Raw genomic sequence first — 11953 nt, 5'->3', positions numbered from 1 at the left:
TCCATTAAAGTTATACTTATTTGGTGCTTATAACCTTTAATTTACCTTGTTCGATTAAGTCACAAACAAGAAAAAGAGGGAATTAGATGGTAATAAGGCTAAGAATTACTAGAAATGTTTTAAAAGAGCATACGGATCATCATGTTCTAGTGAAAAGCATTAAAACATCTTAAATTTTATAAAACTTGAGTGAGTTAGTGACATGGTTAGCTAGCCCAGCCAGCTGCAAGCTTTCCTCGCCCTTTGCTGCCTCATTTATGGTGCCCGAATGGTTCGCCGTTTGCCACTGCAGCCTGTGATGACCCTGCATTGGATGCATCCTTGAGATATCCTCCCATGGCTCCTCCACCCCCAAAGAACCCATGGTGATGCCCCATGTGGAACGCCGGTGCAAAAGCAGCAACACTCAAAGCTCCATAATCAACTGCTCTCTTCCCCAGTGGCTCACCTCTGATCGAACCACGTTCACCCTCCAGCTCGCGGTAGCGGTGAAGGTATACTGTCAGAGGTTCGATGTAGTCATCGAAGCCTAGCTTGCTCATCGCCCAAAGCACATCCTCAGCAGTGATAGTCTTGCGCTGCTCACGTTGGCAGCGCTCATTGGCTTCGCCAGTGATGAAGCTGATGTACTCGGACACACATTCTTGGATTGTTTCCTTGGCGTCGTCAGAGATTTTGGCGTGTGGGGGGAGGATCTTGCGCATGATCCTGATAACGTTTGCAATTGGCATGAAGCGGTCTTGTTCTCTCACAGTGCACTCATTGTCATCAGAGTTTGAGTGGTTGTTTGTATGGTTGACTTCAGCCATTCTCATGTTCATCTCTGGTACCTTCAGTCCTGGAACAAACAATGCATGTTGTGCTAACTTAGTTTCAAATAAAAAAAAACCAAAAAATCTTTTTGTAAGTGCATGCAATTCTCTTTAGTTACACTTGTGTTTTCTTTTATGGGGTCTGAGAAAAATATGTAACATTTGAAAGAGCACAAGTCAAGCCACAGAAGACAAGGCGTGACCTGGTTCTTCGCAACCAGGTGAGCCGACCCAATGGGTTAAAGTTTCGGTTGAACTAAGCCCATATATAGCCGTAAGTGGACTTCTTTTCTCCGCATAAAAGGGCACGAGAGCACGAGAAAACTAAGACAGAACAAAACACACAAATTGGCCTCATACTCAATTGTACTTTAGTCTCTGTAATATAGCTAGAATGGACTTTGGAAACCTGCACTTAAGCCCCGCTCAACGCGTTAGCTAGTGTTAGACCCACAAACGACTTACGTCGATGGCACTGACTCACAAGGATCGATCGTGTATTCTTGTCACGCGTTTTCAGTTGTGTATACGCACGCAAAAGGCCCACCAGGATTTAGAATTGGTTAAGCTGGAAAAGTTTGATGACTTTTCAAAATTTGAACCGGTCTGCATGGCTTTGTTCGTTTGTTAAGAAAAAGAGACTCAGGTCTTTCAACAACAAAAACAGTGGGGTCCTGACTGAATCCTGATGCCGGAGAATGCATGGGTGCCACTTGTTTTTGTGGGTTCAAATATGGCATGCCACTTGTACATAGGCTTGTGTCTCCAATTTCGTCAGCTATTTCGATGATATTCATCAGCTCGACCAAACCACTAAACACATTTACATGGACCATTGAAAATATGAGAGGACGGGGAGGAACACAAGGAAACGGCTTGAAGGAAGAAGGGAAAGGATTTCAAGAATCGAGAGAGAGAGAGAAAGAAACAGAGTACTGTATGTTACAATGGAGAGAAAGAAAGCAGTTAGCAGTGGCATGCAACCCGACGATACTGATGCTACTAAAAGTTAAGAGCAGAAGAGCTCGGCGAAAATAACAAGATTGGAGTAATGGGCAAGGCATTGGCATTCTCAGGAGATCATTGACCACTGACAAGCACATAAAAAAGAGAGAGTGCAAACTCTACCGCTGCCGTAGCCTATGAAAGAAACAACAACAATGAAAGCTGAAGAGACATCTGCAAATACATATACATATATTTGAGCATTAAAAGAGTTGGTATGAGTTTTATATGTATGACTTCTGATGAACTGGTGACAAATCCAGGACAAAGGCTGAAACCAAAGTTTTTATTTGCATGCAAGAGATAATCCCAATATACACTAGCTAGAGTACTTAAGGTCCCTCCCACACCACCAGAAAAGAGGAAAGAGGAATGAGAGGGCCGGTCGAATCATCTCAAACAATACATTCCACTATGCATGTTGATAATTAAAAAACGAAGAAGAAAACAGCATCCAAGAAGAGTCAGCAATAATTTCACCAGTTTCTCAAGCTATTTGTCTGTTCAAGTATATATACTTTACCGGAAGTAGTGTTGTTGGGGAGCTTGCGGTAGCCATGGAAGCCTCCACGTTCCATCTCTTTCTGGCTCGTTTCTTACTCCTCCCCCTCCCTCTCTCGCACGAAGACAGTTTTAAGAAGTAAATCCTGCGCGGTCTTAATTGTAATTAAGAGGGTAGGAAGGAGAGCACCTGGCAAATGTCAACATATATAGTGCTGAAAAGGTCGAAACCACGTGGCGAGGCGACGCGAACGAGGCAGTACGAGTATTAGCATCATATCTAATTAGAAAATGCACAGGATTATTGGTGATCAGACTTAACTCTAATGAGGAAAAGAATTTCACGTGCAAATTTGAATTTGTTTAAAATATATTCACTAATAAAATAAAAGCCAGCAAGACACGTGGCCACGTACTCCGACACGTCCTTCGAAAACGCGATGATCAATTTTCCTTCCCCTTGCAGTTGCATGCGGGCGAGGGGGCCAAAAAACATCACGTCGGATGCTGCTGCCTGCGTATGTCGTTGCGTTGCCCCAATCGTTGTAACTCTTGCCAAAGCGACACCAATATGCAATGCGAAACAACTCTATTTATGGAACTCTAATGCCCCTTTCGATTTGCTAATTCAAGGAAAGTTTTGACTTTGGTGTTTTTGTCTATTCATTTGCTCTCTTCGCTTCTTCTATATATATATATATATATATTACTTCTGTTGTGGTCTCCAACATATTATTAATTAAGTACCAGAAATATGGAAGAGTACGGGTGCAGCATTGGCTCCATAGTCATGATGCTGATGGTAGCCGCTGTGCTTTTCTTGGCTCCGCTCGGAATGGGACCATTGCATCCTCCTTCTGCTTACATGCTCCTCATCTTCGTTTTGGCGTTGGTTGCCATTTTCATCTACTTCTCTCACGCCTGCAAATGATCGATGTTTCCTTCTTTCCCCATTTTGTTTCTTTCTTTTCATTATTCTTCTTTATTAATTTGTAGCCGATGACAATGCCATGGTCGTCGACATATTAATCTGCCATACACAGATTTTCTTTGGTTGTTTATTAGAAATTAACTACTACTACTACATTATATGAATTCGATGAATGTTTTGGTACTTAAAGCCATGCATACCGTTACTTTCTACTCGATATAGTGGAGGTCTGACACCTTTGTAATGGACCGCCGTTACATGGTAAATAAAAGAAAAAATTGTGCATGTTCGCGCGGAAAGGGGAGTCTACTGCTGCTATTTTTAAAGGAATAATATAAAACTAACAGGCCTGGAATGCAATTTTGTTGGCTTCTCTGCAGAAAAAGTTGTCAACAAGAAATGGGCATCAAAAAGAAACGAAGAAGCAAAACTCCTGAAAACAGATAACGTGAGGGTAAGAATCAACTAACAGAAGGGAAAATGTAAATCAAAAGCAGCGATCCATCTTTTGCTAGATGATTTAGGACTAGCAACTAACTATATACATAACCATCTTCTATAAACAGTCAACAATTAACAGAACAAGAGGATATATATCAATGACTCAGAGATAGTTTTTAACAAAAAATGGATATTAAATCAAAAGTCTAAAATGCAATGATATCAGGCCCCTATCACATTCTCAGAACCCGCTTTTGGGGTCACTGCAGTCATAGGAATCCCCAAAACCAGTCCTAATTCATCTATCAACATTTCCTAGCTTTTCATGCTTTGATGTCCCTGCACTCACAACCCACCTTAATAAAAGTTAAAGCAATCCTAATTTTACTGACATTCACCCCTGTCCTCATTCTCATCTTTGGTCCAGTTCACATGGTTTGCTGGACTAACAAGTCCATTCTTGTACAGCATGTCCAGTTCATGAAAATATGCGCATCTCTTACTATTTTCGAGATGCTTCTTGCCACTTCCCATGGACTTTCTGAAGTACTTATTGATGTTTTCCCATTTCTCTTTACACTTCTTTGCACTTCGACAGTAGCCCATGTTATACATCCCAACAGATATCTCATCCCATATGGAGCACTTGGAGCCTGTAACACGAAATTTATGTTCCAAAGCACTTCGAAGCATTATAAGGGCTTGCACTTCAGCATCCGGCCATCTTCGATTACTTGGATCACAGTTGATGCCAATGTCTTCATGAACATGATTTTCACCCCCATTGGCTTGCATTTTCCCTTCTTGCCATCTATTAATTGGATCACACAGACTAATCATGTCCTTTTGAATGTGGCCTTCACTCATTTCTTTGCCCCCAGTTTCCTCCATGCATGAAATTGTTGATTGTACGGGTATCTCAATGTCATGGCCTAGCACATTCTTTATAAAGGAAATGAGAGCTATGCTGCGAGATGTCTCTTGAGCTCTTGCCTCCTCATCCCTTTTTATCCTTTCCATCTCCTGCTGCTTCCATGCTTCCTCTCTAATTATTCTCTCCCTTTCCCTCTTTTCAATCGTCTCTATCAACTGCTTATGCATCAGTTCCTGCTTCTCCATCACTTTCATGACCAATTTTTCCAAGAAAAGCTCAATCTTTTTACTTTTTTTTCGCTTCCTCTTCCTATTTAAAGGTTCATTCAAAGTTGTCGACATATCATTATCATCACTATCTGAAGATGAGCTGCTGAAACAAGGAAAATGTCAAAAGACATTTAGTTCGATTAATAGTTATGATCAAGAAAGTGCTAAAACAGGCTTCAAACTCTCTGCATTGATACCGTACTGTATCTCAAACTCGAATCAAGTTTCCACCTTCAACAAAGTTATATTAGATTTTCACACACTAATCTGAAATGCACACATTCACAAAGTTGGAACAATAATACCATCATGAAAAGCAGGACTTGAAGAAACAACTCAAGAGTCTTCCATAACACAGACAGAAAGTGATGACAAATGATTGATGGGATTGTAAAGTTTGTCAGAATAACACTTTTTAAAGTAAGATCATTAAAGTTAGTATAAAGATCCAAGCCAACTAGCGATCCCATGTTTTGCACCCTTGAACTGGTTGACCCCCCAACCAACACTCACCGACATTAACAAAACTAGGAAGTTGAACACGACAAGACTCGTGCCGTCCATAAACCGCCCAACAAGCTGAAGAAATGCAACACTGAATTGAATAGTCTTTTCCCATGTACTTTACTAAAATAGAGGCCAGTGCCGTTCACATGTAAATCCGACCACGTAAAACGTTGAATTTGAACTAAAGTTTACAACTTGGTATGAAGAAAAAAGATTCACGTAAAGTGATAGCTCCCCAGTTAAAACGGACTAAGAAAAAGAAAGAAAAGTCAGTTTCGTAGCTAATTACCTTACACTAATTATACTGCAAGTTCTTAACGCAGTAATTATTTCAAATTAAATAAATACTAAACAGATGTCCCGAATCTAAGCTGTACTTTTTTAATGAATAGGATAATCATCAAGTAGCAATACGCATTTTACATACCTTGAAGAGTCCCCCCCGTGCTCCGAGTTCGGCGGCCCATCTCCCCCGCCAGTATCCACCACGTCACCAACTTCGGCTTTGACAGGAGGTTCCAAGTACTCACCGGAGTCTCCGTTCACCGGACACACCTCGTCACCCACAAGTTCAACTACCTCCGCGAACTCCGAAGTATCCTCCGCCTGAGAGCTCGCCGGGGACCTCCCGTTGTACCTGATCGGACGCAGCTTCTGCGGCGGCAGATTTGGACGATGATCTCCCATCATTGAGTCCTCCGCTGATTCAATCATACCAATAGCCGTTAAATCAGGGAATGGCGCCACATGATGAGGGAACGTTTCCCGGCCGCCGTTGAAAAGCTCCATCTTCACGGTAAAAACTTCAAATATTACTAATTCCTAGTACAAAATATTACTATCAGTAGAATTTTTTTAAAAAATTTATTAAAAAAAAAAAAAGGGTGCGGCGTGGATTCGAGGGTTTGGGTTGGAGGGTGGGTGAAATGTGTTAGTAAATGGAAGTAAAAAGGGTAAAACAAAAATCCCCGGCTTGGCTTGAGCGTCTCAGAAAATTACGGCTCTTAACCTTTGTTTTGTGGATATTTACGGTTTGTCCCCCTTGCCTACGTGTCAGCCTCTCAGCTTCCCCTCCTGTTCCATGTTCAAAGTCGCAATCTTGAGACCTGAGTTAGGAAAAAGAAATAAAATTCCCAAGATACCCCACGATAAATTAATACCCTTTGGTTGATTTGATCAACAGTCTTTCGTCTTCTTCTCCATGTCTGTGGTATCGGAAAAAACTTGGACGACCAGATTATTATCATTAATCACAGTGGTAATTTTATTACTATATCAAGACGTGCCGTGTTGCATACTGGTCGGCCATTCGCCATGCATTTCTGACTCATTCAACAGCTAACGCGGCACCCCGATTCAATTCAAAGTCTCATCCACGACAAAGACAAGGTCAATCAGTCAGAATAATAATATTTCTTATTAACTACTAGACTGGAAGTAATTGTATTGTATATAATTCCTTAGGATGATGTTAAGAAGGATTGCATTGCTTGGTTGTACCATTACAAACGGAAATCTATCGTCTTTGTTGGGATTTTCAGCAAAGATCCCAACTTGGCCTGCAGTAAAGGTGTCTTCTTCAACAGGTAACCATGCTAATTTCTCTTCAATAGAAGAAAAACTTTCTTGTCGAAAACTTGGTAAACATTTCCCAGTTACTAGTAATTGTCTTCATTAGCTTTGCATCTTCATTAGATGGAGCATGATCATGTGGAAAGTGTTTGTCTTGTTGCAGCTGGGTATAGTATCAGATACAGAGCCATGTCAGCATCTGCGAATTCAACGCCTGTGAATGTAATTGCTGAAAATGAAGAACAAGTTCAAGAATTTAAACAGCTTAATGCGGTCAACGATAGGTATGGCGGAGTAATTGTTGAAATGAGTGAGCCGATGGACCCTGCAGCCTTTGCTTCGAGTCTTAGAGCTTCAATTGCACAGTGGCGTCACCAGGTTTTCTTCTTACTCTACTTTTTTCTGCCAATGCCATTTAATGTTTGTACTGCCAAGTCCGGAGTTTCTGCCACAGCCCACAGAAAGCGTCCGCCATAGCACTTTCCTCATGAATCGTGATGCCTTTCTTTATACTACCATTCTCTTTCATTGTTAGTCTCACTGGTCCTTTCCTTCCTTCTTATCATGTCAACTGTTGCATTTATTGCATGCTTATAATGAAATGAGATGCTCGATTGATTACTACCTTCTGTTTTATATGGTCTGGTGTCCTTTCAAAGGTAAAAATCCTTGCTGATTTGTCATTTCTGCAAAATCACACCTGGGCTTACAGCCAGTACACATCATTCTACAGCTTGAATTTTTTTGCTTCTGGGCATATATGGTTCCTTATCATGTGCACTTTTGTCTCTCATACTGTTCTCTGTTTCTAGTGAATCATGCAAGAACATGTTTTGCAGGGTAAAAAGGGTGTTTGGATCAAATTGCCTGTTCAGCATGTCAATCTTGTTGAAGCTGCTGTCAAGGTGATTTATTGTCTTTTAGAACCTAATCAAGCTGATTTCTAGAAAGCTCTGTTGAATGCTAACTTTGTGGTAGCCAGTTTTATTTTTTCTTCCATTCATCCCTGGAATATGCTTCTGTTAACATTGTGTTGCTGCTCAGGAAGGATTTTGGTTTCACCATGCTGAGCCCAATTACTTGATGCTTGCTTATTGGATTCCTGGAGGTACACATACTCTTCCAGCAAATGCCTCGCACCGGGTAGGCGTTGGTGCATTTGTCATGAATGAAAAGAGAGAGGTACTTCCCTGTAGCTTGTCATTTTAATTAAGGCTTCTAAACTTCGATAAATAGATAGGGAATTTGCATAAGATATATCACTGTGACCGTTTTTACTTGTACACATTCATACCAGAATGAAAGCGCTCCTAAAAAAATTAGCATAATTGTGTTTGCACAGTACTTTTAGTTCAAAGGGAAAGAAAAAAAATGTCAGTTATTTTTGTTTAATGATTCACTGCTAATCACCAAAAGTCTTCTTTGGAAGAGAAAAAGAGTTCGTAAACCATAAACTTTTTGATTAAGTGTGCTCCAAAATTGTGCTAATCTTTTTTTAAAAACAATAATAACCATAACAAAAACTCTTCTTTCTTACTTTGATATGCATTGTTGGTTGAGTAATTAATTGCAGTATAGATGGCAACAAAGTATACATAGATTTACTAATGTCCCTTTGCTCAATCATGTTGGAGATGGTTCATATGATGTTATATATGCTCAAACCAGCCTGCAATTTTCTATGCATGGTATATGTTGATGCATGAGAGGGGAAAGGCATCCCTAGCCCTTCCTTTACTCCTCTACTTTCTCATATGTATTTCTGAGCGGCTGGGTTCCCCCCTTCTTTCTGTACTATCTATCACCATCTTCAATATTTAACTAATTTTAACGCTGGAGCTGCTACTAATTATTTCTTGCATACTCACTCTCACTATCTCTCTCTTTCTCTGAGATGTGCTTATTGAGAAAAAGCTGTATTATTCAAACTGCTGTTGGACTTCAATCAAGGTTATTATTCTCAAATTTTTGGTTTGCATATCTCAATCCCAGGTTTTAGTGGTGCAAGAGAACACTGGACGATTTCGGGGTACAGGTGTGTGGAAGTTCCCTACAGGAGTTGTGAATGAGGTAAGTGCATCAGGAGATTCTAGATATAATACTATGGCATGAATTTACCCTGCTTAAACAAATTCATCTCCAGGGCGAAGATCTCTGCACAGCTGCAGTTAGAGAAGTGAAAGAAGAGACAGCAGTAAGTAACAGTTATTCAATTTATATGTACATGCAATACAAGTTATTGCCCCTTATCAACCTGAGAAGGTGTATTGTATTTATAAATGATTTGAAACATTTTGGGTCTTTTTGCTGATTCAGATTGATACAAAATTTATTGAAGTACTAGCATTCAGGTATGAAATCTGTGTAAGCGTTGCTACTTAAAACCAAAACACAAGCATGTGCTCTTCCCGTTTAGGTTGAAATTGACCTTTCTAAATTATACTTAGGTAGTTTCTCCTTGAATGACATGAATGCTTCACTGAGGTCCCTACGGAAATCATGTCTCTCATATGTTTGTAATAACACTTTTAAGGAGCACAAGTAAACAATATCCACTTCCTGCACCACAGTAGCTTGGTTTGCAGTTCCATTTGAAATAGCATTTCCGTGATTTGATATTCCTCAAATCCTGACTGACTACTTCACAAATCGGAGATCAATTGAAAAACTAACTCCTCCTATCAGCCAACTAAATGAATTTTTTCTTTCTCTTGGTAGTAAGTGATTCTTGTTCACTCCCTTTGCTTCCATTCTTTACAGACAAAGCCACAAGTCATTCTTTGAAAAGTCAGATATATTCTTCATGTGCCTGATGGAACCACTTTCTTTTGAAATCCAGAAGCAGGAATCTGAGATAGAGGCAGCTCAGGTAATTCGCAGTCATAGTGAGAACAATGAAGTTAAAACTTGAAAGTTTTTTCCTTTTCCCCTTAACAAATAAAACAGATATAATTAATGTCGAGTTATAAGTATGTGCTGTTCATCTGAACCGCTTTAGGTTTGATTTTATATTTTCTTTGGTTAGTACTTTTTGAACAACTTGTTAAACTATCAACAAAATTAAGAAAAGGCTGATGGATTATACGGGTAAATAGTCCGCATTTGATAAAACCTCTCATTGTTATTTCTAATTTTCTGCAGTGGATGCCATTTGAAGAATATGCAGCGCAGCCATTTGTCCAGACAAATGAGCTTTCAAAATATATTGTTGACATATGCAAAGCAAAGGAAGATGGAAAATATTCTGGGTTTGTTCCAGTGCCTACCTCATCACCATTCTCGGATGAGAAGAACTACATGTACTTTAACTATCGTGACCTCAATGGCCAGTAATTCCTGGTTATGGCTCCTAAAATTATACATGGGCAAGGATTCAACTTCTAAAATTCATAAATACATTCTTTATTTGTACGGGCATAATGCTGCTCTGTCAGGTTCTTCCTCTTTATATTATTTCCCTCCTGCTATACAGCTAAGTGAATTATTCATTCAATGTCTAATGTTACTTCTTTCGAAAGCAAAGCTGTAATAAATTAATGTTACCATTAGTTCAAGAATTTATGTCTTGTATGTTTCTGGCATTTGATCAAAGATATTTGCAAAGTACGCTTTTGTGATGTATTATGTATAAGGATGAAAGCAATATTACTTTAATTTCTGGCAATTGATTTCATTTTGTTATCCATAAATTATCATGTATGTTTCAGTCTGATTGTAACTTAGTGTTAAACTGTTAAAGGTTCGGTTAGCATCTGGACATAAGTGGTTTGCTTTAAGTTTGATGTTCCTTTCCAACCTTATTATATGATTAATTGGGTCCTGAAATAACCCAACCACTGGGACCGGGGCATGGCTAATTAGCTAGGCGACGTGTAGTTCATCTTTCAACTCTCATTCGGTTTTTAAGATTACAGCTATCACCTTTCTGGTTTTCTTGGGGGGTCGGCGTGTGGTGAATTATCGTTTACTTCTGGCTTTTCCAACTTTCTATTCATAATGAAGTTTGAGTCTACAGTCTGCACCCTCTGATGCTGTAGCTGTACAAGGAAGCGTTTTCCTACAGCTTATTCAATATGAGGAACATGAAATATCGAGGAAGAGAGTTTATTCAATTTTTATGAGGAACATGAAGTACTAGGGTTGCTAAGAATAGACCTGTAATTCTGCCCAAAGTAGCTTGGGTATGCATATATTGCATGGGTAAAAGTACTAATAAACGGTTAGATGCTTATTATTGCTATAAGTATAAGATGCTATCTGGAGGGCATATTACTGGTGATTTTGTGATTGTTTTAAAAATCATAGGCCCTTTATTAAGAAGCTAAAATAATTATGTTCTTCAGAGTACTCTTTTACTCTTTACTATTAAGCCTGTAGAGGTAATTGTCATTGTTCATTCACAAGCTATTGTGACCTTTTTTTCCGTTTAATTTCCATTTATATCCGTTTGGAGCTAGGCCAAGGAACAAAAGATGGGAAAAGGGCTTTATGCCACTGCAATTATTGCAACAAAGACATCCGCATCAAGTGTGCTGTGTGTCCTGATTTGGACCAATGTATAGAGTGCTTTTCTGCTGGTGCCGAGGTTACACCTCACAAAATGAACCATCCTTACGGGTGTCATGGTTAGGAAAAGCCTTCTGGAAACATCTTTTTCCCTTGCTGATAACTTACTATATTGTCAAGTTTTTTGCTCCATTTTGTCGTTAGTGAACAGGTTTTTGATGAATGTTTTTCCTGTGCTGGAGAAAATCTGTTAACCAAATCTTTTACATTCATTTAGCAGTGTTGAAGCAATTCCTATAATTTCAAGATTTTAGTTTTTCTTGCTCATATATTCTGCATTACATACCTGTTGTTGTATGTCCGGTTTTGTTATGATTCAGTGCTGACAACAGAGTCTTGGTTAACAGGACAATTTATCGTTTCCTCTTTATCTGTCCTGACTGGAATGCAGATGATGAAATATTGCTTCCAGAGGTACTTGTACTTTCATGTTCAATGCTAAAGCAGTGAAGAAAGTTGCGTTTGATCCTTCTTG

The 11953-nt window shown here is 39.4% G+C and overlaps 3 protein-coding genes across 7 annotated transcripts; 1 reads left to right on the top strand and 2 right to left on the bottom strand.

Moving 5' to 3' along the window:
* Window positions 83–2494, bottom strand: LOC18597346 (nuclear transcription factor Y subunit B-6). Its single transcript, XM_018122722.1, has 2 exons — window positions 2341–2494; window positions 83–838 (listed from the first exon to the last, which is right to left on the bottom strand). The coding sequence occupies exons 1-2, from the start codon at window positions 2393–2395 to the stop codon at window positions 252–254; spliced, it is 642 nt and encodes a 213-aa protein (XP_017978211.1). The 5' UTR covers window positions 2396–2494; the 3' UTR covers window positions 83–251.
* On the bottom strand, window positions 3756–6136 carry LOC18597345 (trihelix transcription factor GT-2). Of its 2 annotated transcripts, none has more exons than XM_018123774.1 (2): window positions 5768–6136; window positions 3756–4936 (listed from the first exon to the last, which is right to left on the bottom strand). In XM_018123774.1, the coding sequence occupies exons 1-2, from the start codon at window positions 6127–6129 to the stop codon at window positions 4075–4077; spliced, it is 1224 nt and encodes a 407-aa protein (XP_017979263.1). In that variant the 5' UTR covers window positions 6130–6136; the 3' UTR covers window positions 3756–4074. The 2 variants fall into 2 exon arrangements, with proteins under 2 accessions (XP_017979263.1, XP_007026376.1); XM_007026314.2 differs by having other exon boundaries at window positions 3756–4933.
* Window positions 5688–10576, top strand: LOC18597343 (nudix hydrolase 2). Of its 4 annotated transcripts, XM_018123776.1 has the most exons (11): window positions 6046–6136; window positions 6524–6729; window positions 6805–6926; window positions 7076–7290; window positions 7752–7817; window positions 7957–8094; window positions 8905–8982; window positions 9056–9106; window positions 9229–9263; window positions 9673–9781; window positions 10054–10576. In XM_018123776.1, exons 3-11 carry the CDS (start codon window positions 6806–6808, stop codon window positions 10243–10245), a joined length of 1005 nt encoding a protein of 334 aa, XP_017979265.1. In that variant the 5' UTR covers window positions 6046–6136; window positions 6524–6729; window position 6805; the 3' UTR covers window positions 10246–10576. The 4 variants fall into 4 exon arrangements, with proteins under 4 accessions (XP_017979267.1, XP_017979264.1, XP_017979266.1 ...); XM_018123775.1 differs by lacking the exon at window positions 6524–6729 and having other exon boundaries at window positions 5697–6136; XM_018123777.1 differs by lacking the exons at window positions 6524–6729; window positions 6805–6926 and having other exon boundaries at window positions 5714–6136.

Source organism: Theobroma cacao, chromosome 6, assembly GCF_000208745.1.
Source record: "Theobroma cacao cultivar B97-61/B2 chromosome 6, Criollo_cocoa_genome_V2, whole genome shotgun sequence".
Taxonomy (NCBI): domain Eukaryota; kingdom Viridiplantae; phylum Streptophyta; class Magnoliopsida; order Malvales; family Malvaceae; genus Theobroma; species Theobroma cacao.
The sequence above is the reverse complement of the archived record's forward strand: the minus strand, read 5'-3'. Positions and strand labels throughout refer to the sequence as shown.

Bases quoted from the DNA above. Each gene is read 5' to 3' on its own strand.
- LOC18597346 (XM_018122722.1), bottom strand. From the start codon at position 2,395: ATGGAACGTGGAGGCTTCCATGGCTACCGCAAGCTCCCCAACAACACT. The intron at 839-2,340 runs GTAAAGTATATA...TGTTTGTTCCAG, and splicing joins CCCCAACAACACTACTTCCG to GACTGAAGGTACCAGAGATG.
- LOC18597345 (XM_018123774.1), bottom strand. From the start codon at position 6,129: ATGGAGCTTTTCAACGGCGGCCGGGAAACGTTCCCTCATCATGTGGCG. The intron at 4,937-5,767 runs GTATGTAAAATG...TCCTTGTTTCAG, and splicing joins CACGGGGGGGACTCTTCAAG to CAGCTCATCTTCAGATAGTG.
- LOC18597343 (XM_018123775.1), top strand. From the start codon at position 6,806: ATGATGTTAAGAAGGATTGCATTGCTTGGTTGTACCATTACAAACGGA. The intron at 7,818-7,956 runs GTGATTTATTGT...GTTGCTGCTCAG, and splicing joins TTGTTGAAGCTGCTGTCAAG to GAAGGATTTTGGTTTCACCA. The intron at 9,782-10,053 runs GTAATTCGCAGT...AATTTTCTGCAG, and splicing joins CTGAGATAGAGGCAGCTCAG to TGGATGCCATTTGAAGAATA.